Source organism: Saccoglossus kowalevskii, chromosome 20, assembly GCF_978046115.1.
Source record: "Saccoglossus kowalevskii chromosome 20, keSacKowa6.1, whole genome shotgun sequence".
NCBI lineage: Eukaryota > Metazoa > Hemichordata > Enteropneusta > Harrimaniidae > Saccoglossus > Saccoglossus kowalevskii.
The window spans coordinates 7085026-7111309 of record NC_140660.1 but is presented as its reverse complement, the minus strand read 5'-3'; the positions used below and the strand labels follow the sequence as shown (position 1 = coordinate 7111309).

The 26284-nt window shown below is 36.2% G+C and overlaps 2 protein-coding genes across 2 annotated transcripts in view; one reads left to right on the top strand and one right to left on the bottom strand.

Moving 5' to 3' along the window:
• LOC102802903 (uncharacterized) overlaps positions 1-3754 on the bottom strand; it is a 34269-nt gene extending 30515 nt beyond the window's left edge. Inside the window, exon 1 of the mRNA XM_085494725.1 lies at positions 3675-3754. The gene's annotated coding sequence lies outside the window, so the exon portion shown is untranslated. The remainder of the gene's footprint in view (positions 1-3674) is intronic.
• A 394-nt stretch (positions 3755-4148) lies between these two features.
• Positions 4149-24730, top strand: LOC144345917 (uncharacterized). Its single transcript, XM_085494573.1, has 5 exons — positions 4149-4444; positions 7797-7853; positions 12909-13042; positions 17436-17598; positions 20793-24730. Exons 1-5 carry the CDS (start codon positions 4292-4294, stop codon positions 20925-20927), a joined length of 642 nt encoding a protein of 213 aa, XP_085350699.1. The 5' UTR covers positions 4149-4291; the 3' UTR covers positions 20928-24730.
• The last annotated feature ends 1554 nt before the right edge of the window (positions 24731-26284 follow it).

The window sequence follows — 26284 nt, the reverse complement described above, 5'->3', positions numbered from 1 at the left end:
TCAGACCAAAGCTATTCAAACTATACTTAGTGCCGAGTCTGATGTGTTCGTTTTTTGTCGCACTGGAAATAGTAAATCCTTATGTTATTATGGTTTACCGGTCTTTAGACCATCGAGCGTGGTAATAGTGTTGTCGCCACTGCTGAGTATTATAGAAGACTAGGTGTTATATCTCAAAGCCCATGATGTCACTGCAACATATATTGGCAGAAATGAAGCCAAAGACATCGGGTACGCAAAGCTTCAAGGGCTTACTGGTAGTCATTGTAACAAAGCTTTCTATTGGTCGGTAAACTTTCTATCGCGCAACCACGTGACATACACGGTTATGAATAGAATTACCGCACGGTGTTGTAGAGGGAGGAATGTCCGAACGGTGCAACACCGTGCAGGCGGACGATGATTAAACCAGACTTTAGCTAAGTTCAAGCAGAGGCAGCTAGATTTAAAATTTAAAAGAGAACAAATTTTGACACTTTTCTAGAAATTGCGAGTCTTAAAAATAAAAAGTCAACAAATATTAAGGTAGAATCAACCGCCTTTCAACAAAACCCATAAAAAGTCAGTAATACTATTAACCCAAGTAAACCTTTCCAAGCATCCACTGCACTCTGAGAGGTCATTGGCTGAGAAAACAAATTACAAAAATCGAAAATTTTTCAGTAAGAACTGAATTAATAATATTATTTTGATAACTTGATGACATGGTTGTAAATTAACATTAGTAGCAATTTCATTTTAATCATTTTAAAATTTTAATTGGTTCTGGAAAATATTACTATCATATCAAAATATTGATCGAACATAATTTATTGATAATATAACAACATGCAAATTATGTAGCAAAAAAAATTTATCTTTTCATCGCCAGACTTTCTCGCTCAAATTAATCTACTCATTTTTCTTATATTCTTCAATATTTCTGGAAATGAATCCTAATTTTTGGAGCAGACAAACTAAATTTGAGTCAATTTTTAGTTTTTACTCAAAATATTTGGCTATTTTTGTCCCAATGTCTGAAAGTAAGTGCAGACTAAAAGTAAAATTACTGTAGAATACTTTATTTTCGCTTGGAATTTATTTTCGATATTTTTGCTGAAGGGATGATTCCATGAAAATAAAATCCAGCGAGTATACTTTTTTCCCTATATTTCACATTAAACTCATGAAAAATCAGTGAAAATAAATTCCAAGCAAAACGCCCAAAAAGCCTTTTCAGCGAAAATTAATTCCAGCGAAAATAAAGTATTCCACAGTATTTTGTGAATGTGTGATGAAAAGAAGGAACTGGTGGTGAAAAAGGCAATTCCGGTAGTAATTTTTTACCTGCATTGTCTGTGTTTAGCAAATAAAAAAAAATATATTTTTATGTTCTAATTCAGTAATGAAAATTTGTCAAGAGAAACAAAATGGTTATGTAAATGTCCATAATGTATGACTTTTTTTTTTTTTTTTTTTCACTGCTAAAAAGCAAAAAATTAAAACCCCCCAAAAAACTAGACAGTAAACTAGTTGTATGACCGGCTGTCGCCTGTTTTTCACATCACCAACATTGGTTCAGTGCACAAACACTGTGATCTACAAACTAACATAGAGCAGCTGGCATTAGTAATTTGCTGTAACGAAAACCATCAATTGTAATTTTTTTTTTTGCTAGCAATATTCACGAGTTGATGATTATATGCCATTTGTGAAGACAACAATTTTAATTTTACGAAACTCACCAATCAGAGTCGTAGGATCTCCAAAAAAATGTCATTTTTCACTGACTCGCAAAATTTATGAAAAAATCACAATAAATACCAACTTGTACATTCACTGTGGTTTGCCCAGAGATTTTGATTAGAAGGATCAATCATAAAACTAGACTGCTAATAAGCTAAATTAAATTCAAGTGAACATGGAATATAATAACAGAACTCATTGTTTCCCTACAAAATAATGAAAACCCTGCGAATATACTGTAAAATGCGTTATTTTCGCTTAGACCAGACTTTTATTATCCCTTGTTTCGCGAACCTGCTGAATGAACAGGAGCCGATAATGAAATAAAAATCAAATTTTATTTCAGAGTAATTTCTCGCGCCCGCCGAATTGTAAGTGCAAAAAATTACTAAAAAAAAATTATTTTTATCTTCATTTTTTTGCCGCCCGCCGCACAACAAATCCAAGTTGAATTTTTGTGGGAGTATCATGATCAAAGTACCGAAGTCTCGCACAGATGAGAAACAAGATTATACATGGAATAAAATTTTATTTCATTTCTTCTCTCCTATCAATGCTCTCATCTACAATTCTTTGAGAATCACACAAATCTAATGGAAAAAAAGAATTAGTTTTTATTTGTTTCCGCCCTCCTCAAAAAATTTGCCTTATAAAAACATGAGAAACAAGGAATAAAAAAAGTCTGGCCTTAGAATTAATTTTTCCTGAAAGTTGATTCAGTGAAAATAAAAACCAGCAAATATACCTTCTTTTCTTTTGGGTGTTTTTTGTATGGAATTTATTTTCACTGATTTTAGGCAAGTTGAATGTGAAATATAGAAAAACGGTATATTCACTGGATTTTAATTTCACTGAATCTGTCCAGCGAAAATTAATTCCAATCGAAAATAAAGTTTTTTACAGTATTATCTTCTCAATCACCACAGATGTGACATTATCATGTCAACGACATTGCCATCGTCACAGCTTACTCCAAATCTAAAGCTCAAACAAGGTCATGCAAAAACGACTATCCCCCACGTAAAGAGCATGAGCATTGACACATATCACAGACAAACTGCATGTTGAATATAACGGGAGACGTAGTACAATCATGAATTGAGTTGTGTATAAACTGCCTGCGTCATGAATACTGTAGAATACTTTATTTTCGCTTGGAATTTATTTTCGCTATTTTCGCTGAAGGGATGATTCTGTGAAAATAAAATCTAGCGAATATACTTTTTTTCCTATATTTCACATTAAACTCATCAAAAATCAGTGAAAATAAATTCCATACAAAACACCCAAAAAGGCTTTTCAGCGAAAATTAATTCCAGCGAAAATAAAGTGTTCCACAGTACACTGAAATCCAATACAATAACAGTCCCCGTGTGAACTACGCTACGAGTCCGATGACCGGAAAGCACAATTTACTGAGAGGTCGACCACTTAAAATCACGTGGATGGCGTGATGATAAAAAAAAAAAAAAAAAAAAAATTTACAAACTAGACATTTGGAGAGAAAAAAATGCATGTAAGGTATCTCAGGTAAAACACGTTGACGCATTCAAGAAGAAAAAAACAATGTTCAAACAAGATACAGAAAAAAATTGACTGGCCATGCTCTTCCAGCCATCCCGATATTTTACAATATTTGACCACTCAATTTAAATAAAACACGCGGGTAACCCAAATCAAAAATAATAAATTTTCGACATTCATGCAAACAAATCTGACGACAACACATTATTGTTTTTATCCGTACCAAAACAAGTGCGGGTCATTTTTTATCAGTAACGTGATCCGTAAAATGAAACTGAAAATATATTGATGGTGCTTACGCCGGCAACTGATGCATGGTGCCAGTTGGCAAATGTTCGTATTACCCACTATGGCGAACTAACGGTTTGCGACTTTAAAGAGAGGTGTGTATTGTGTCATTATAACAGTAAATGGGTGTTATTTACCTGTTTAGTCCAAAAAAAAGTGTTCACTCCCGGGACGTCCTCTGCAAATACAATATCCACAAACGTGTATCACTCTCATTGGGTCAAAGGTCACAGCGATACGCAGGAGATACTACACTAATATTAATATCATGTATTTTTTCTATTTGTTTGGAAGAGATGAATAGCTTAAACTATTTAAATCAGAATTGAAAAAGTAAAAGTAAAAGCAGGCAAGAATATTTTAAAAATTGTTGATTTTTATTATAAGGTCAATCCACAGTCAATCCAATGACCTAATTTTTATATTATTCCGCAGGTGTGAATTGCCTACAAATGTACTTGTTGTGTAATTTTTAATACTATTTTGCGAGAACAACTTAAATTGAACTATAAGATATTATTTTAAAGCGAGTTTTGGAGTAATGCTAGCTGATTATTTATTTAAAACTTTAATTAAAATGTGAGAACTATTTTGTTTATGTGGCGAGTAATTTGGCTGGTGAGTGAAAGTATAAGAAGCTATTTGGTTCGTGCGTGGTTGATGCTGTTATATTTTGTTTCCAAGCGGAAACCAGAAGAATTTACTGAATTTTGTGGCTTCTGTTTGTCAAATATTGGCGACAGAAAATTAAAAAATGGTTTTGACTAAAAGCCAGGCGTGTGGAACGGCTGTTGTCGCTTCTATGAAGTTATGTATTGGTATAGCTTTGACAGGATTGTCGTTCGCCTTGTACAAAAGCGACCATGATACTCCAAATTCGGAAAGGTTGTATTGGGTCGGTATACCGGTAAGTAAACGCAAAACCTGACATGGTTCACGCAAATTAACAATTCCCGTCACTTTCTATTTGAATTCATTCACGGATTAAAACGAATTGTAACGTAACACTCATTTTGAAGTTGTTGAAATGACTTGTTTACAAAATTACACGTGTGTGTCTGTGTGTGTCTGTGTGAACTTGAACACGTTTCGTCAGAATTGAAGTCGTTTTTTTTTTTTTTTAATGAGAAAACCGTTGTATTTTTGATGTCTTGTATGTTATCACCATTGGAACAGGCTATTTGGCGGAATGATTTACTTTTGTACGCTCCCCCCTAACCCTAACACTACTCTTCACCTCCAGTGCTCCATAGTGTGAATTATATGCCCCTCCTGTGAACACCAAGGGTTTTAAAGGCGGTAGTCGTCGCGCCACGCATGCGCGAGATGTATGGGTCTTGTATAAGCAAAGATGGCGACTTTGACTTGCGCAGATCAGCGAGTACAAACTGAGATGTTACCAAGCTTTAATTAGGTATTTTTAGGTGATTGAAAGGTATCACAGGAGTCGCCAGCGATAATTAGTGCAAGTCGCGCCTAGGTTGAACCTCATACTTGTGATTTCCATTTGAAGAGCCCATTCGATTATCGGAAAATCAATGTTTATCAACACAAATGTCGCACATGTGTGGCGCGACGACTACCACACTTTAACTTTGGGGTTGGGAGTACATGTGGAACTTATTCTTCCTATTGAAATTATGGCTATTTACATTGTTAATTTTATCAATGGGGAGTTCTCCCAGTTATTTACTTTAAAGGGTGGTGGTCGTCACGCAGCGCCTGTTCGAATTTCACGTAAACAATCTATTTTACATGCATTGTATATACGTTGCTATGAGTCCCATATCGAACAGAACGTAGCGCGACAACCACCGCTGTTTAAATCTGATCAAGGTTATTCGAAATTATATAATAGCACATTGGAGGAACACTTTTTGATCTTTAGTCGCCCTGCTATATTGTTCCAAACACCAAAACATCAATATTGCACTGGTGTTATGATGGTGTGTCGTTTGATTAAATGCGCTAATTTACGAACATTATGACATGCACGAGACGCGCCATCAATTGTGTTCTGACATTTCATACTGTGTCGGTACATACATTTTATTTGGATAACTTTGCCATTTATTATATTAGAAATTTATTCGATTTAATGAAATAAATTGAAAGGCAATCGCATTGTGATCTTTTTATAATCAACGTGTCAAGAGTCCCCAACTATTAGTTTGATGTTTCCTGTTGTGATTGGTGGTTGTTCTAATCACGTAACGATCGCCAGGCGCACATAGCAAACCAATCAGCAACTTAGCTTGCAATATTACTGTTTTGGTGTTCAGAACAATATGGTGGTGACTGTAATTTCAGTAGACAGCCAATCAAAGGGTTAATTAATGATGTAATAATGCTTCTTGATAATTTTAAATTGCAACCTTGTGTTCTCGGCCCTAGCAGCACTGGCTCACCACCAGATGATTTAATACTTTTTTTTTTACACTGTAAATAATTTTCAAAATTTAAGATTGATACTTGGCAGAGTGGTATCAGAGTCCTATTGTAAAATACTTTATTTTAGCTGAATTTATTTTTGCGGAAAAGATTTTTGGGTGTTTTCTTGTAATTTATTTTCGATGTTTTTTGGCAAGTTGAATGTAAAATATAGGAAAAAAGGTATATTTGCTGGATTTTTTTTTCAGTGAATCATTCCTTCAGCGAAAATGGCGAAAATTAATTCCAAGTGAAAATAAAGTATTTTACAGTACTTAGGTCTTACAGTTTCCTTGGCTAAAAATTCTGAAAATTACTATGAGATTTGTAACCAAGAAGCAATTGTAATTGCCATGGCAACAACTATATAAACTGTTAACTGACAAGAATATTGTGGTAGCAATAACAATACATAATATCTTACGGAACATTATCGACTTTGTTTTGAGAAAAACGCTACAAAGACAGCAAAGCTTTTTCCACCATAAAGCTGCATGTTTTGTAAGGCCTTATTTTGACAAGCCTGTCAGTTATTTATGGCAGTTTTAACAGACTTTAAATTTTACACCACTGAGCATGTTACTGCACATATATATGCAATGCATTATGGGAGACAACTTCAAATTTTACACTACTGAGCATGTTGCTGCACGTATATATACAATGCATTATGGGAAAGAACTTCAAATTTTGAACCACTGAGCATGTTACTGCACATATATGCAATGCATTATGGGAGATAACTTCAAATTTTGAACCACTGAGCACGTTACTGCACATATATATGCAATGCATTATGGGAGACAACTTTAAATTTTACACCACTGAGCACGTTACTGCACTGCACATATATGCAATGCATTATGGGAGATAACTTTAAATTTTACACCACTGAGCATGTTACTGCACATATATATGCAATGCATTATGGGAGACAACTTTAAATTTTACACCACTGAGCACGTTACTGCACATATATGCAATGCATTATGGGAGATGACTTCAAATTTTGAACCACTGAGCACGTTACTGCACATATATGCAATGCATTATGGGAGATAACTTTAAATTTTACACCACTGAGTATGTTACTGCACATATATGCAATGCATTATGGGAGAGAACTTTAAATTTTACACCACTGAGCATGTTACTGCACATATATGCAATGCATTATGGGAGATAACTTTAAATTTTACACCACTGAGCAAGTTACTGCACATATATATGCAATGCATTATGGGAGACAACTTTAAATTTTACACTACTGAGCATGTTACTGCATATATATGCAATGCATTATGGGAGATAACTTCAAATTTTGAACCACTGAGCAAGTTACTGCACATATATATGCAATGCATTATGGGAAAGAACTTCAAATTTTGAACCACTGAACACGTTACTGCACATATATATGCAATGCATTATGGGAGACAACTTTAAATTTTTAACCACTGGCTGAGCATGTTACTGAACATGTATGCAATGCATTATGGGAGGTAACTTTAAATTTTACACTACTGAGCATGTTGCTGCACATATATGCAATGCATTATGGGAGATAACTTCAAATTTTACACCACTGAGCATGTTACTGCACATATATGCAATGCATTATGGGAGATAACTTCAAATTTTGAACCACTGAGCATGTTACTGAACATATATATGCAATGCATTATGGGAGACAACTTTAAATTTTACACTACTGAGCATGTTACTGAACGACGACGACCCTCCCGCTTTAAGTGAATATGCTATTAAAGCGAGTACAATCATTGTAATTATCCAATTTCTAAATATCACTCAATATGATTTGTTTACAGATGGGTATACCAGGCATTGTGGGTATTATAACTGCTGTCACAAGGTCACATGTAGCCGTAAGTACTTTATGTCAATTCTATTTAACAACTACACTCCCTCTCGAGTTTTAATCTGCTTCATGAATAGACAAGTGAAGGGGCACTAGATTGGCAGCCAATCGTGTTTCTCTCCCTCATCTGTTGATATATATATCGCTGCTCACTTCTTTCTATTTCAGTCTCTAGTACTGTTGGTATACTGTGTGTATTTACTTGGGCTTGTAGGATTGAAGTCGTTTTTTTTTTTTTTTTTTTTTTTATCAGTGTTAAATAAGCTTTGTTACCGTAAAATACTTTATTTTAACTGGAATTAATTTTCACTGGATATTTTGTTGTGGGGGTGCCAAAGTGGAATCCCTACTGGGATGTGCAGCTCAGTGATTTGGTGAAATTAAACAGAAGAAATCGGACAAATAGGTTTTAACGTTGTGGTTGTGTCAAAACATGGATTGCATGGATTCAACAAATGTGAAAATATTGTTTGGATATTTTCATGCAATAATGTGCTATACAAATTTGATGATGGTGAATTTTTTGATTAATTAAAAATATCTCAATGCCATATTTATCTCCAATAAAAAGGGCACTTGATATTGAACTACAATAGAAGTTCCAGTTCAAAACCAAATCATTCGATTTTTGCGTCAGGCGTTCGAACAGTGTTTTTCAGTATTTTCGGGAGTGGAGATGCACCACAGAACCTTGTAGTTTGCTTAGACATGTACCACTATACCATGCATGAGTAGCTATGACCAGTCAAAGAGCTGGTGAAAATGGCTAAAGTCGAGGAAACAACACAAACACAACTACAAGACAATAGGTGATTTTCCGTACAACTGCGAGATCTCGTGAGATGCATGAAAGACGCGCGTCGAACGTCTGTCGCAAAAATCGAACAATTTGATTTCAAACTCGAATTTCTTTATTTCGTAGCGCACATCGACTGGCCGATCTTTGACAGAGGAATATTGCATTCGAATATCCTCACTTAATCGAAATTGCCCATCATCAAATGTGTACAGCACATTATTGACATGGAAATGTTCCCCAAAATACTTTCGCGTTTGTCGAATCTCGCGCGATGTTTGACGCCACTACGATGCTATGACCTTTGTTTTTACGTTCGATTTCACGCATAACGCGCGATTCTCGCAGTGAACGGAAAATGGTCTATCCTGAACTATCAAATTTATATATACATGTTGTATACATGTAGGGGTAATCTTTTTTCACTGTTCAGAGTGGTCTCGACAGCTATCCCAAAGAAGTTTCCTGAGAGTTGTGGACTGTTGTTTGTACCAGTTGTGATTGCCGGGAGATGGAAATGTTTGGATGTTGACTCCCAAAATGTGCTGATGCTGTCTTGTACTTCATGGTCTTCATACTTCATGGTATACTGTTAGAAGATTGTTTTTGTCTTTATCAGTGTCAGAAACCCAGACACGTCAATATTGACAAGTGCTGATCCAGTATTGTTTTTGTCTTTATCAGCGTCAGAAATCCAGACACGTCAATACTGACAAGTGCTGATCCAGTATTGTTTTTGTCTTTATCAGCGTCAGAAACCCAGACACGTCAATACTGACAAGTGCTGATCCAGTATTGTTTTTGTCTTTATCAGCGTCAGAAACCCAGACACGTCAATACTGACAAGTACTGATCCAGGGCTCAGACCACTAATTAGAACTCAATAGACAACATTGTTAACCTATGAGGAGATTGATTGCTATATGAAAATGATAAACAAAGTTGAACACATGGCTCTAAAATGGGAAATCAACATGCCAGTAATTAACCACATGAAAAAAATGCACATGTTGGCCAGGTCAAACTCTGATAAAACTCTGGTAAACAAGACACACCTACAGTATTTGGATTACACCTAAAAAAAAACGCCAAGATTAGAACATCCAACTACACACAGAATAAACTCACAGGTACACAGCCGCTAAGTAGGTGATGCACGCCCTCAAACAGGAGGCACTTGATTTTAAAAAAAATAATTCATCGGTTCTTGCAAGGCATTTTAACAAACTATAATTGGTTGATTAGTGGCGTGAGACCTACATAGTAATAACAGACTTACCTAGTGAAAGGTCACCTTGGAACCTTTGAATATGAATTCTTTAGTTTCCAGAGTTTCCATCAGTTTCCAGAGTTTCCATCAGTATTATACTTATCATTACAATACTTTATTTTCAACAAATTTCCTAAGGCCAAATAAAAATAAAAAATGCAGTTCTGGTAACCTGACCTTGCCTATGCTGACCCTGTATTTTTTTCCCCCAAACTAGAAAATGGGCACTTGTTGCTTCATTTTCAAGTGTCAAATTTAAAAAAAAATATTATTTCAACAGTATGGGCCAGGTAACACTGCAGAATGAAAAATATATATAATAGTATAATTATTAATTTTCATAAAATAATGAGTTATAAAGTTATACCTACCCATTCTACTTTTTCATTTTATTTCGTCTAATGTTCACAGTAAACTTATCAATAAAAATGTTTTCATATTTGAGAAATTGTCGTCTCATCCAAAACTGAATTCATTTCGCGATTTATTTCATTCTCTCGATTTGAATATACCATAAGTGGGATGTTCAGTTTATCTTCCAAAAATTACAAATTTCCTGTGTTTTTAAAAAATAAAAATTTTTTTACACCTATTAGAATTCACTTTTGTCTTGTGGTCGTCTTCGTAGATATTCTGATATATATGAATACTCTTGGGTGTTGCATCCGTCATTCTGATTGGTTAATATCTGACTTGACTTATCATGTCAAGAGCGCAGTTTCAGGTGTGTATGTCAAAAATTGGTGATATTGTATCACATAGGGCTCATACCAACAATAGGTGTTCCATAGATGACAATGTTGACATGTGAGTAGATTCCTATATGAAAATGATAAACAAAGTCAGCATGGCTCTAAAATGGGAATTAACATGCCAGTAATCAACCACATGGAAGAAACTTTCATGTTTGCCATGTAAAGAAATGCCTACTGAAGTGGGACTGCACATGTCACTTGGAAAAACAGATTAGAACTTGCAGATACATGCAGAATAAATCCTGCTGCTAGGTAGTAAACAAAAAAAAGGTCGCATGTTAGTTTCACCTTGACCCCGATGATGCACGCCCTCAAATGGAACTTCGCTGAAAAAAACAAACTTTATTGTTGTTGCAGACCATTTAAATTGGGCTACAAACTGTGATTGGCTGAATAGTGGCATGAGACTTAGTGTTTGTGTGTGCAATTGAAATCATTTGCTGACAATGAAACTAAATCATTTTTGTTGGAAAAAGAATGGGAAATATTGATTTCATGTAATCAGTCTAATGAATATTCATAAGGTGGTGTAATCAGTCTAATGAATATTCATAAGGTGGTGTAATCAGTCTAATGAATATTCATAAGGTGGTGTAATCAGTCTAATGAATATTCATAAGGTTTGATGTAATCAGTCTAATGAATATTCATAAGGTTTGATGTAATCAGTCTAATGAATATTCATAAGGTTTGATGTAATCAGTCTAGTGAATATTCATAAGGTTTGATGTAATCAGTCTAATGAATATTCATAAGGTGGTGTAATCAGTCTAATGAATATTCATAAGGTGGTGTAATCAGTCTAGTGAATATTCATAAGGTTTGATGTAATCAGTCTAGTGAATATTCATAAGGTTTGATGTAATCAGTCTAGTGAATATTCATAAGGTTTGATGTAATCAGTCTAGTGAATATTCATAAGGTTTGATGTAATCAGTCTAGTGAATATTCATAAGGTTTGATGTAGTCTCTCGTGAATATGCACAAGGTGGTGTCAGGGGGGAGTTGCATGACACGATTGGTTGAAATAATCGTCTCATTTACATAAATTAATATTCATGAGCAATGAAAAACTCGTCTTTTCAGCAAAATTGTGCCAAAATGCTTTCCGATAGCATACATGTTAGTTCTAAATTGACTGATTCTATCGTTACGAGCTGAAAAAATAATCGGGGAAAAATGATGTAAAAGTATTTTTGAGACACGTTTTTCGATCGGACTCCACCTAACTGTTGAAAGTAAGCACAGGTTTTCTCTTTACCATGATCATAGCAAGTTGCGATATTTATGGACAATGCAGAGGCACGTTTAAATTTCACTCTAGTACTATTGCTCAAAATGTTTTCGGTGACTTTTATCAGTGACAAGTTACCTAATTTGTATGCATTTCGAGAAACCACAGTGTGTGTGTGCATGCGCAGTTTGAAATGGAACAGTTTTGAACGCAATAAAATCACGCGTAGAACTCGGGCTCCAGCAAGAAATTGTGGCGTCAAACTGGTTGTCGGTTGAATTGTTTTGCAATAGACATAATTTTGGAGCCTGTATTTGTCTATGAAATGTTTTGTTGAGGATTTTTCTGTAAAGAAATTGCTGAAATTATTTCATCTGTTTGTAAACGGGACGTTGTTGCTTTGACGATGGGCTACCGACGACTGACGTCGAAACGTTCCATTCAGATCGGATGGCGCCCTCTCGTGCCAATCCCCCCCTGGGTGGTGTAATCACTCTCGTGAATATTCATAAGGTGGTGTAATCAGTTTCATGAATATTCATAAGTTGATGTAGTCTCTCGTGAATATTCATAAGGTGATGTAATCAGTCTAATGAATATTCATAAGGTGGTGTAATCAGTCTAATGAATATTCATAAGTTGGTGTAGTCTCTCGTGAATATTCATAAGGTGGTGTAATCACTCTTGTGAATATTCATAAGGTGGTGTAATCTCTCTCATGAATATTGATAAGGTAATGTAATCAGTTTCATGAATATTCATAAGTTGATGTTGTCTCTCGTGAATACTCATAAGGTAATGTAATCAGTTTCATGAATATTCATAAGTTGATGTAGTCTCTCATGAATATTCATAAGGTGATGTAATCAGTTTCATGAATATTCATAAGGTGATGTGTTCTCTCGTGAATATTCATAAGGTGATGTAGTCTCTCATGAATATTCATAAGATGATGATGTAATCAAATGATTTTAACTCAAATGCAAAGGTTTTGTTGTATTTTCCAGATGGGATTTTATTTATTCTGCTGTATTTGTGGATGCATCGTAAGTGCTGTCGGTGCTGTCATTGTTGGCATGGCAACCCTTGCTGTGGTTGCTCTTCAACAGTGTGAAGTTCGTCTTGATGGATGCTACTGTTTGTAAGTATAGTCATACTGTAATTTTGTGAATTCTGCATGTCTGTGAAAATCACAAAACTTTGTAAAAGAGGGAATTTCTATGGGGTCCTGGGACACAGTGTCAGTGACTTTCCCAAAATGTTGTCTTCAGGAATGCCATATTACCCATGAACTTACAATGTGCGGCATTTGAAATATGTAGCCTGTCACCCCTATGGATTGAATGGTATTGTCCTATTGTTGAACGCTAACCAACATTAGTAAACATGGCGGACTCGACTCGCTGAAATGCCCAGGCATTGATCACTAACCCCTTTCCGGTCAGGGGAGTTTCACGCTATCAGGTTAAGTCGGTGAAAAACGGTCATGATTCAATGCACTCCAGTAGCCAGCATCTGTGCATGCTATCCTGCCAGACATTTTTGCAAAAATAGGGCATAGTCAACAGACTGTATCGACCAGTTTTCACATTTTTTGCAATCTGTTGGCATACACACTTCATTACCACCATGGACAACAATTCCTCGTATAAAAAAAATCAGTTTTATTTCAATTTTTACTGTCATTAAGTAACGATGTTTTGCCCTTTCTACAGTCTCAATAAACACGTGTTAAACATTGAAATAAATATTGCTTAATTGAAAACACATTACAGGCAAGTACAAGGTCACTACATGAATGCAAGTTCGAAGTAAGAAGAAAAAAAAACGCGAGTATGGGGATATTTGGGACATGTACCGGGAAAAAAGTGTTTGACGTACTCGACCCGTCAGCATACATTTCAAATTGCAACGTATATTCAACGACTTGAACTACATGTGTAACATATTACAACGTACTTTCTGTGACCGGGGTTACCTTCACACGACAACGTATATTCACCGACATGACCCGATTAACCAACCAAATATTTCAACGTATATTTAACGACTTGAAATAAAACGAACTAGCGAGAACTTAACTGCAGGGACTTGGCGTGACTCGCGCAGAAATGTATTTCCACCGACTAGACCTGATGAACTATCCTGACATTAGAACGTATAAATATTGAGTGAGCATAAAACTAAATTAACGATAACTAAATTAACGTATTTTCACCAACTCAAACTCTTGTACAGTTCGTGACAATGTAATAAGTCCCAAATTTATTTGTTGTACGCCTTTCTTAGTCGTCCACCCCGGCAGGCTGCTCCCATGCATCTGCCTGATGTCGAGGGCTGGACTTCCGTACATCGTGTTTGTGTTCCCACGGTGCGTTTTCTCCTCAGTGCCATGTTGTGATGAAAAGCAGCGAAACATTCGCCCACATGAAGGTGAACTTTACAATTTGGGCATCCTATCGATGTTTCTGATAATCGGCCACTCGCCGTTTTTCTCCCGTCCTTGCTGCACTGCTTACACGATTTTTGACGCCCGGATAGTCTGCATATTTCGTGCGAATCCATGTTTTCACTACGAATAAATGACGTGTTACTTGGAAGAGAGCTAACTTCTCTTATGGATTTTTGAATTCTACTCGAGTGTCCACCAATCAGTTGTTTACCTGTGCGGATCTTGAAGAATTTGTGCGTTACTTTAGTCGTGCGATTCAATGCCTTGAAACATTCATAAGCATTGACCAATGCAACATCTATGAGGTAACAGGCCATGTAGATCCACCAACGATTGTTTTTTCTGCCCGTGTGATAGTATTTTCGCCTTTGGTTAGAACGATCCACGCCACCCATGTGATGTCTGTAACATTGTAACAATACAGGCACGTGTCTCTCGTCATCTACTGCTTCTGCCGACGTAGCCAGTGGGGGATAGACTGTATTTAAAATCAATATTTGCGCGCTGTCATCCTGGTATGCAGTAATATTGATAGTGTCGTCCGGTCTAGTTGCTGCTTTCATTTCACCAATTTTCAATTTCAGCTTCTTGCTTTTCCCCTCAGGAATTAATTGCGGCGGCATGGTTTTCCGATTTCGTCTGCTAAAACTACCGACCATGTACACTTTCTTGTCTTGTAATTCAAGGGCTGTGATAACTGACGTAAAAAGCGAATCACAGAAAAAAATATGGTTTTTTTCTGTGAAGGCTGTAGCAACCGGTGTGTTGTCTTCTTGATTGTCCCAGTTTCTTTCTTTCTTCCCTCAATTGTAGTTTTATATTTCACCCCCAAATATGGTTCAAAGTTTGCAATGTAAGACGTTGTCGAGTCGCACACCTGCCATATTTTGAAGCCATCACGGTCGGGTTTGTGGGGCAATCTCTGCTTAAACTTGGACCGTCCTTTGAATCTAATCATACCCTCATCAATCAAAATTTCCTGTCCAATCTGGTAGTATCGCCGACAATTTTCGAGTACTGGTTTCAGCCATGGGTTGATTTTATACAACGGGTCAGCCTCTGATCGTTGACGACGACGTTCAATGTCAGGATCCCGCCGTGGGTCATTTACTGGATCAGCTAAATGAAAATAACGCATTAGCATTTGAAATCTGGCCCGAGTCATTACTGACGCAATTCCCATATTCTGCAGAAAGGGGTCACTCGACCAATAATCGTCGATTGCTGATTTGTGATCAACACCCATACATATCACACCAAAGAATGCTTGCATTTCACTGAAATTTGTATTACGCCAGCGAGCATTTAATTTTTTTGCAATGCATTTTTGATGATAATTGGCGTATTTATTAGTCTCGATGGAAGCCAGTTCTATCAGTTCTGGTGGGATAAATTTGTTGAAATATTCCACCTCACGAGCATATAAAGGCACTTCGAAAGTTGGCCCCTGCTTTTCTGCGTTGGCAGTTGTGGCGGATGTCGACGGTTCCGAATCGCAAACATTGTCTTGCAAAAATTGTATTGCATCTTCGACTGCACGTTGTATTTCAGCGTGACCAACTTCCGTTTCTTCAGCATCTGCTTTGTCGGCAGCTGGCGATTCAACCACTTTACGGTTCGTCTTCGATTTACCTTTGCCTCCTGGTTTGCTCCCTAGTTTGCCCCTGCAGTCCTTCAAACGGCTTTCTTCTGTAATCGCATGTTCATTGACAGAGGAGACAGTCTCTGACTTGCGTTTATTCTTATTCTTTTTACACCTTTTCTTGAGTGGACTATTATCACTGGTGTCCGTGGTACGTTCGGCTGGTAACTCACCGACGTCAAATGTTTCCTTTGCTTTGGATTTCTTTCTTTTTCCACGCTTTGCTGGTGAAAAAATCTGTCGTGTCAATGTCAAACTTATCACTCCCCGTGCCACTGCACGATTGACGCGTTTTCTTCCGTTTCCTTCTTGCCTTCATAAAACACTTCCTATCTGTATAGGACGGCATAGTAACGTATGTGTCGGAAAGGAGGCACACAGCGAGTCTGGGCTTTATCTCACTTTCTTCGGCCATATTTATACTGAACGACAAGATGTCCACAAGACTGCATCTCCCCACAATTTGAATATTTATTGTTATGTAAATAAATGTTATTTTTTCGAACACGGATTGGTTACAATTTGCATACACATAAAATGCATATGATAGCTCAGACGGTGAAATCACATGGACTTGAATATTTCCCACCAGCTGTGCCGGTAATTTTACGTTGGTGATTGCCGACATTCCAAGCTCAGTCGTTGGAATCCGTCATGCTATTCATTCTAAGTGCCGGGACTATTTGCCAAGCTGGTCAAAATACGTTACTACCGTTCGAATTGTGTCATTCAAAAACGGTTGTAATGCTGCAATTTGCAATGTGGTCAAGGCGTTTTGTTTACATCGTCGCAAACATCGCGTTGTGACGGTAAAATAGTGAAATGAGCAGACAAGTGTATAGAATTACATTCTTTATTACTTGGTTAATTTATTTGACTTGACGGAATCGAAAACAAATTCTCTCCCTCCATAATTTCGCAAGTGTAAAATGTCAGGTGTTCCGTACAAGGTATTATAAACGCTTGACCGTCTGAGCAACCTAAATAGCAGGCCGTTTTTCAACGACTTAACCAGTTAGCTAGCTGGAGTGGTAAATTCTAGCATACCCATATTGACGGCGGTTTTTCACAGACTTGACCAGAGAAGGGTTAAGTGTGGATGGCTGCTAGAATTTGCGACTCTGTTCCAAATTTTAGGCATAAACAAACATTATACAGTACAAGGATTGCTGCTGCTGCCCTGCGCATTATTTATTTTATTTGTGTATGTATACTGGTTCCAACATGCGAGCCTTTTGTCATCAACTTTATTACTAAGCTCGTTTAACCTCTTCTATCACAAAACATTCCCATTTATAGTCAGATAGCAAAAGTCTATTGGCTCCAAAATCAGGGTTTATTCCCAGAAATATTATAGAATATAAGAAAAAAAATGTAGTAAAATTTGAGTGGGAGAGCTTTGTGGTGAAAATGTTATAATAATCATTTCTTTGATTGTAGTTTTGATGGACGCTGGGAAGTACAGAAAAGAGAAATGTGTGAAGTGTCTGGTGATGGAGAAACTATATTGATAACTTTGACAGTCTTGTGTTGTCTCAGCTTCATACTGTCTTTGATTGGCTCTATCTATGGTTGTATCGGTACTTGTTGTAGTAAACATGAGGTAAGACGGTCATAGATAGACTTCATTCATGGTTATTATAACTTTATCTTGCCTGTATCATCAAAAATGAAAGGGAAAAAATGTATATTGTCGTTGTAGTAAACATGAGGTAAGACAGTCATAGATGGACTTCATTCATGGTTATTATAACTTTATCTTGCCTGTATCATCAAAGATGAAAGGAAAAAATGTATATTGTCGTCGTCGTTGTAGTAAACATGAGGTAAGACGGTCATAGATAGACTTCATTCATGGTTATTATAACTTTATCTTGCCTGTATCATCAAAGATGAAAAGAAAAAATGTATATTCTCGTCGTCGTCGTTGTAGTAAACATGAGGTAAGACGGTCATAGATAGACTTCATTCATGGTTATTATAACTTTATCTTGCCTGTATCATCAAAGATGAAAGGAAAAAATGTATATTGTCGTCGTTGTTGTAGTAAACATGAGGTAAGACGGTCATAGATAGACTTCATTCATGGTTATTATAACTTTATCTTGCCTGTATCATCAAAGATGAAAGGAAAAAATGTATATTGTCGTCGTCGTTGTAGTAAACATGAGGTAAGACGGTCATAGATAGACTTCATTCATGGTTATTATAACTTTATCTTGCCTGTATCATCAAAGATGAAAGGGGAAAATGTATATTGTCGTCGTCGTTGTAGTAAACATGAGGTAAGACAGTCATAGATAGACTTCATTCATGGTTATTATAACTTTATCTTGCCTGTATCATCAAAGATGAAAGGAAAAAATGTATATTGTCGTCGTCGTTGTAGTAAACATGAGGTAAGACGGTCATAGATAGACTTCATTCATGGTTATTATAACTTTATCTTGCCTGTATCATCAAAGATGAAAGGAAAAAATGTATATTCTCGTCGTCGTCGTTGTAGTAAACATGAGGTAAGACAGTCATAGATAGACTTCATTCATGGTTATTAAAATTTTATCTTGCCCGTATCATCAAAGATGAAAGGGGAAAATGTATATTGTCGTCGTTGTAGTAAACATGAGGTAAGACGGTCATAGATAGACTTCATTCATGGTTATTATAACTTTATCTTGCCTGTATCATCAAAGATGAAAGGAAAAAATGTATATTGTCGTCGTCGTTGTAGTAAACATGAGGTAAGACGGTCATAGATAGACTTCATTCATGGTTATTAAAATTTTATCTTGCCCGTATCATCAAAGATGAAAGGGGAAAATGTATATTGTCGTCGTCGTTGTAGTAAACATGAGGTAAGACAGTCATAGATAGACTTCATTCATGGTTATTATAACTTTATCTTGCCTGTATCATCAAAGATGAAAGGAAAAAATGTATATTGTCGTCGTCGTCGTTGTAGTAAACATGAGGTAAGACGGTCATAGATAGACTTCATTCATGGTTATTATAACTTTATCTTGCCTGTATCATCAAAGATGAAAGGAAAAAATGTATATTCTCGTCGTCGTCGTTGTAGTAAACATGAGGTAAGACAGTCATAGATAGACTTCATTCATGGTTATTAAAATTTTATCTTGCCCGTATCATCAAAGATGAAAGGGGAAAATGTATATTGTCGTTGTAGTAAACATGAGGTAAGACGGTCATAGATAGACTTCATTCATGGTTATTATAACTTTATCTTGCCTGTATCATCAAAGATGAAAGGGGAAAATGTATATTGTCGTCGTCGTTGTAGTAGTAAACATGAGGTAAGACGGTCATAGATAGACTTCATTCATGGTTATTAAAATTTTATCTTGCCCGTATCATCAAAGATGAAAGGGGAAAATGTATATTGTCGTCGTCGTTGTAGTAAACATGAGGTAAGACGGTCATAGATAGACTTCATTCATGGTTATTAAAATTTTATCTTGCCCGTATCATCAAAGATGAAAGGGGAAAATGTATATTGTCGTCGTCGTTGTAGTAAACATGAAGTAAGACAGTCATAGATAGACTTCATTCATGGTTATTAAAATTTTATCTTGGCCGTATCAAAGATGAAAAAGAAAAATGTCTGTCGTCGTTGTTGTAGTAAACATGAATTAAGATGGTCTTAGATAGACTTCATTCATGGTTATTATAACTTTATCTTGCCTGTATCATCAAAGATGAAAAGAAAAAATGTATATTGTCGTCGTTGTTGTAGTAAACATGAGGTAAGGCGGTCATAGATAGACTTCATTCATGGTTATTAAAATTTTATCTTGGCCGTATCAAAGATGAAAAAGAAAAATGTCTGTCGTTGTTGTAGTAGTAAACATGAAGTAAGATGGTCTTAGATAGACTTCATTCATGGTTATTAAAATTTTATCTTGGCCGTATCAAAGATGAAAAAGAAAAATGTCTGTCGTCGTTGTTGTAGTAAACATGAAGTAAGATGGTCTTAGATAGACTTCATTCATGGTTATTAAAATTTTATCTTGGCCGTATCAAAGATGAAAAAGAAAAATGTCTGTCGTCGTTGTTGTAGTAAACATGAAGTAAGATGGTCTTAGATAGACTTCATTCATGGTTATTAAAATTTTATCTTGGCCGTATCAAAGATGAAAAAGAATAATGTCTGTCGTCGTTGTTGTAGTAAACATGAAGTAAGATGGTCTTAGATAGACTTCATTCATGGTTATTAAAATTTTATCTTGGCCGTATCAAAGATGAAAAAGAAAAATGTCTGTCGTCGTTGTTGTTGTAGTAAACATGAAGTAAGACGGTCATAGATAGACTTCATTCATGGTTATTAAAATGTTATCTTGCCCGTATCAAAGATGAAAAAGAAAAATGTCTGTCGTCGTTGTTGTTCTAGTAAACATGAAGTAAGACGGTCATAGATAGACTTCATTCATGGTTATTAAAATTTTATCTTGCACGTATCAAAGATGAAAAAGAAAAATGTCTGTCGTCGTTGTTGTTGTCGTCGTCGTTGTTGTAGTAGTAAACACAAGGCAAGAAAAAGTATATTCATCAACTATACTTTTTCAACTTCTTCTTGAAAACTACAAGACTGATTGATTGTTTTGATACTTGTTTTATATATATATATATATATATATATATATATATATATATAGTACAAGTATCAAAGCAATCAGTCTTGTAGCTATATATACATACCTTGGGTAGACCAGTTACCATGATTGACAAAAGTGATGTCCAACTCTTTCTGATTGATTAAAATTGTTATTCTTCTTTCAGACGACTCAAACTGTGATTGTTAGAAATGATACAAGATACACACCACAGAGTGGTCAAGTGTTTGTCACAACCATGCAGTCGCCTGTCTCTGATCACTACTATACTGAAAATGATCAAACAACTCTGATTGCATAGAGCCAAAATGCTGTCACCTTGTTGCTGTCGCTGTGCTGCTCCCAAACACTGTAAAAAAAAGACATTAGAAAATACTATGAGGTTATGAACTGTATATTCTTCAAAACTGGAATTATTTGGCTTGTTCATGCGATAATGTGGGTATTATGAGAATGTCGCAAAGTAAGTTGAAAGGCCATACGGAGATCATATTGATAACACTGAACAAACAGTGCAACGTTCTTCTGCATACTTTGCGTTATTCTCATAATAAGTTTCAGGAGTTTTTCTAGAAAAAAAATTGCAAGAGGAGCACTTCTATTCAGCAGCGTCAATAAGTGGGGGAGATAGGGTTTTCCCTACCAGGGTGTGGAGTTTTTAATAATTCTAAGTAAAAATGGAGCATTCTATGGCTTCCTTTGGGCCAAAATTACTATCAGACAGGTTACAGTTGAAGACTCTGCCACATGTGATCCCTGCTCAATCAGAATTTCATGGTTGCCAGAGGATCTGCTCCCCAGGGTAAGGAGGCGCATGGCCATGACATGAGGGCGCTGAGCCCCTGTTCCCTTGTTTAAAAAGATCCCTGAGCTTATTATACATAATTTTTCTGCTTGTAATAGTCTTTTAACATGAGATGACAGCCCAAAATGGCAAGGAAAATTGTTTTTTTGTTTTTTTTTCCTGTGGTATGCGAACATTTACATTACATTATATCTATTTACTGCTATATAGTGCTTCTGAATACTATGGTAACAGAAATGTGGCGAAACTATGATGTGCATTCTTCAATTAAGATGTTTGAATGCGTCTCGAACACCTTCATACAGCGTTTTACAAACTAATATCGGATGTTTTTGGTGTCACATGTATAATGATCAATATTATTCAGTTTAGTTTAATTCTTAAAATGCCAAAATCAAATTTTATAACATGAGCCAATAGAAAATTTTGTCTGAATTTAAAGTTGCATTACCACTTTACAAATATGTGAAACATCACTCCCAGAAAAACATTAAAAATAATGCAGATGTATGTATTATAGATATCCTGCTCTCACTTTTCAGCACATTTTATTTTTGAGTGTACTGGAGGGTCTTAGACAAACAAGCCTACCTAACTGGTCGTCAAGGACTAACGATGCCCTCTAACTCGGTGTTGATTATTCAAAAGCAGTTTGAAGATTATACATCATGCTTTTATTTCTATGGGTTCATTCCATCAGGATACCGAAAATGATAAATAAAATTGACCATTTTCCGTTCACTGCGAGAATCGCGCGTTATGCGTGAAATCGAATGTAAAAACAGGACAAACAAAGGTCATAGTGTCGTAGTGGCGTCAAACATCGCGTGGGATTCGACAAACGTGAAAGTATTTTGGGGGACATTTCCATGCTTAATAATGTGCTGTCCACATTTGATGATAGGCAATTTCGATTAAGTAAGGGTATTCGGAAGCAATATTCCTCTGTCGAAGATCGATGTGAGCTACGAAATAAAGAAATTTGAGTTCAAAATCAAATCGTTCGATTTTTGCAGCAGACGTTCGACGCGCGTCTTTCATGCATCTCGCGAGATCTCGCAATTGTACGGAAAATCACCTATCCTCGGGGGCGGAGCTACGTCACAGACGTTCTACGTTGCTCAGACGCGCACCACTGTACCACGTATTTCTATGGGCTTTGTGCGCGCTGCTGTGGACGCCGGTGGAGCCGGTGAAAACTCGATAAAACAACACAAACTCAACTTTGAAGTAATCCTGAGCAACCAAATTCATGTATGTTACACACGTAGGGCTAATCTTGTTACATTGTTCAGGGGACTCTCAACAACCATCGCAAAGTATCGTTTTCTGCGAGTTTTTGGTCTTTGTTTTCACCGCGAGGGTTGCCAGGCGGTAGAAAATGCCCGGATGTCCGCCCCCGCGGATAAGGGACATTAGGGCACTTGTCCAAAATGGTTTTTGTGTAAAAATTATTTCTTCATATCTCAAAATTGACATATAATTTAGAAAGATTCCAGTGTGAGCATAGTTTTCCATGTCTCATAATGCATTGCATATGTGCAGTGACATGCTCAGTAGTACAAAATTTGACTTTGGCTCAAATTGTCTCAAGTCGGTTAAAATTCTAAATCTTAACATCTAATGGGGTGTACCTCAGATTTGCTAAGTTGGTATGCATGGCACCCAAATATTGGTGAATATAAAAAAAAATAATCAAGTGTATAAACATGTCTGAAATGACGGTCTCGTATGAATGAAGATGATGATGACTTTGATTGTTGCGCAGACAGATGAGTACAAACTGAAATGTTACAAAGCTTTAATTAGTTAATTTTTTAAACATTTGGGCGGTAATTAGTGCATTGCGCCTTGAACAAAACTCTTATTCGTGATGTACATTAGAAGAATGCATTGGATTGTGGGAAAAATCAATGTTTATCAACACAAATGTTGCACATGGAGGCGTGATTATTGCTTCCCTTTCAACTTACAAAAGTAAAAAAAAATATATATTTTAGTTTAACAGTGATAGCTGTCCATGTGCCAGATACTTTATTTCTTGTTATTTTGGGGGTATTTATTTATTTTTTTCATCGCATTTATTCATTTAGTGTACTTCTTTGTCATTTACAGTTTGTTTTGTTATTCCCCCCCCCCCCCATCACCTTGTTGGTGGGGGGGTGTAGTTACCAGCATGCGTCTGTATGTCCATACTTCAATCTATGTTTGGAGACATGCACATAGGGATTACAATGTTATATTAAAGTGCGGTAGTCGTCACGTCATGTCATGCGAGATATATGGGTCTCGTATAAACAAAGATGGCGACTTTGACTGTTGCGCAGATCGAGTACAAACTGACATGTTTTCAAGCTTTAATTAGGTAATTTTCATGTGATTGGAAGGTATCGAAGGAGTCACGGGTGGTAATCAGTGCAAGTCACGCCCAGGTCAAACCTCATACTTGTGATTTCCATTTGAAGATCGCATTGGATTGTGGGAAAATCAATGTTTATCAACACAATTGTCGAACATGCGTGACGACTACCGCGCTTTAAAGACATTACACTTTACATATTTAGTGACCATAGTAAAAATACATGAATCTTATCTGGAGCACTTTTTCAGATGCATTCAACTGCATTTGCAATAGAGATTTGATTGTTTTATTAATGTAATTATTTCCTGATTTTTTTTTGGGGGGGGGACATTTAATGTCTATATTAGTGTATTTTGTGAAGTGCCTTCACAAGCAGCTAGTTTATAAATGCTGTACTTAACTTTTCTAGCTGTGATTACAGTGAATTTCATAAAGGCATGAATTGTTGTTTTTTTGGAAACTTCTAGAAGTGTTAAATGGAAACTTAGCAGTAATGACATTCTTCATTCTTCTGTAACAAAAAAAATGCGAAATAATTACAATGTCTATAATGTTCCCCTAGCTATTAATGCGCTAGGCGATTTTAAAGGAAATACCTAAGCATTTATTGAGTTTGCTACACTCCATATTTCACTACATTGTTTGTTCAAAAGAGTATACACGGGGGCAAAAACATTTTCATAATATTGACAAGTGTAAAATGTGCTAAAAACCATATCCCATTGAATTTACTTAAATTTTACAGTAGTGCTAAGATACAGTTCTGTTCACATGGGAGTGAGGATGGTAAATAGAAGAGCTTATTACACTGCCATATTATTAGTGTTATTTCATCTATAGTATCTAGATATGCTGTTATTTATTTGATTTGTTTTACTTTAAATACAGATGTTTGCCTTGGGCAGAATTTATGTAGAAAATAAATTTGCATAATGTATTGTTTATTTTCATGTTAATGAATGAATGGTTTGTTGCATTGTATCAATAAGGTGCATTATATTGTGTTTATTTGCATAAAATCAATGACTGTTCATTTGCATAAAGTCAATGACTGAATGTGTGTGTGTGTGTGTGCATTTGCATAAAGTCAATGACTGAATGTGTGTGTGTGTGTGTGCATTTGCATAAAGTCAATTACTGCGTGTGCATTTGCATAAAGTCAATTACTGCGTGTGCATTTGCATAAAGTCAATGACTGAATGTGTGTGTGCATTTGCATAAAGTCAATTACTGAATGTGTGTGTGCATTTGCATAAAGTCAATTACTGCGTGTGTGTGCATTTGCATAAAGTCAATGACTGAATGTGTGTGTGCATTTGCATAAAGTGAATGACTGTGCATTTGCATAAAGTCAATGACTGTGTGTGTGTTCATTCGCATAAAGTCAATGACTGAATGTGTGTGTTCATTCGCATAAAGTCAATGAATGTGTGTGTGCGCATTCGCATAAAGTCAATGAATGTGTGCATTCACATAAAGTCGAATGTGTATGTGCATTTGCATAAAGTCAGTGACAATGTGTGCATTTGCATAAAGTCAGTGACTGTGTGTGTGCATTTGCATAAAGTCAGTGACTGAATGTGTGTGTGCATTTGCATAAAGTCAATGACTGAATGTGTGTGTGCATTTGCATAAAGTCAATGACTGAATGTGTGTGTGCATTTGCATAAAGTCAATGACTGAATGTGTGTGTGCATTTGCATAAAGTCAACAAATGAATGTGTCTGTGCATTTGCATAAAGTCAACAAATGAATGTGTGTGCATTTGCATAAAGTCAATGACTGAATGTGTATGCATTTGCATAAAGTCAATGACTGAATGTGTATGCATTTGCATAAAGTCAATGACTGAATGTGTATGCATTTGCATAAAGTCAATGACTGAATGTGTATGCATTTGCATAAAGTCAATGACTGAATGTGTATGCATTTGCATAAAATCAATCAATCAATGTGTGTGTGTTTGCACAATCCAATGAGTTGTGTGCATTTGCATGAAGTCAATGACTGACTGAATGCGTGTGTGTATTTGCATAAGTCAATACTGTGTGTGTGCGCATGCATTTGCATAAGTCAATGACTGAATGTGTGTGCATTTTCATAAAGTCAATGACTAAATGTGTGTGTGCGCATTTGCATAAAGTCAATGACTGAATGGGTGTGCATTTGCGTGTGCGTGCGCGCGCGCGCGCGCGCGCGTGTGTGTGTGTGTGTGTGTGTGCGTGTGATGAGTTGTGTGCATTTGCATAAAGTGAGTTGTGACTCTATATCAAGCACATTCATGAAATGTAAATGCATTAATTATTCACTGGGTTTTAATTTCGCTATTTTCACTGAGCGGAGGTCGATGCAACCATGTACTGTCTGAGTGTATATTTTGTGGTATCCTCGTAGTAACCTTATTGTTGGACATCTTTTTCTTTCAATGATACATAATTCAGTGGGAATGCCGAAATTCAAACAAAATTTACAACAGCTTTAGCGAAGGTCA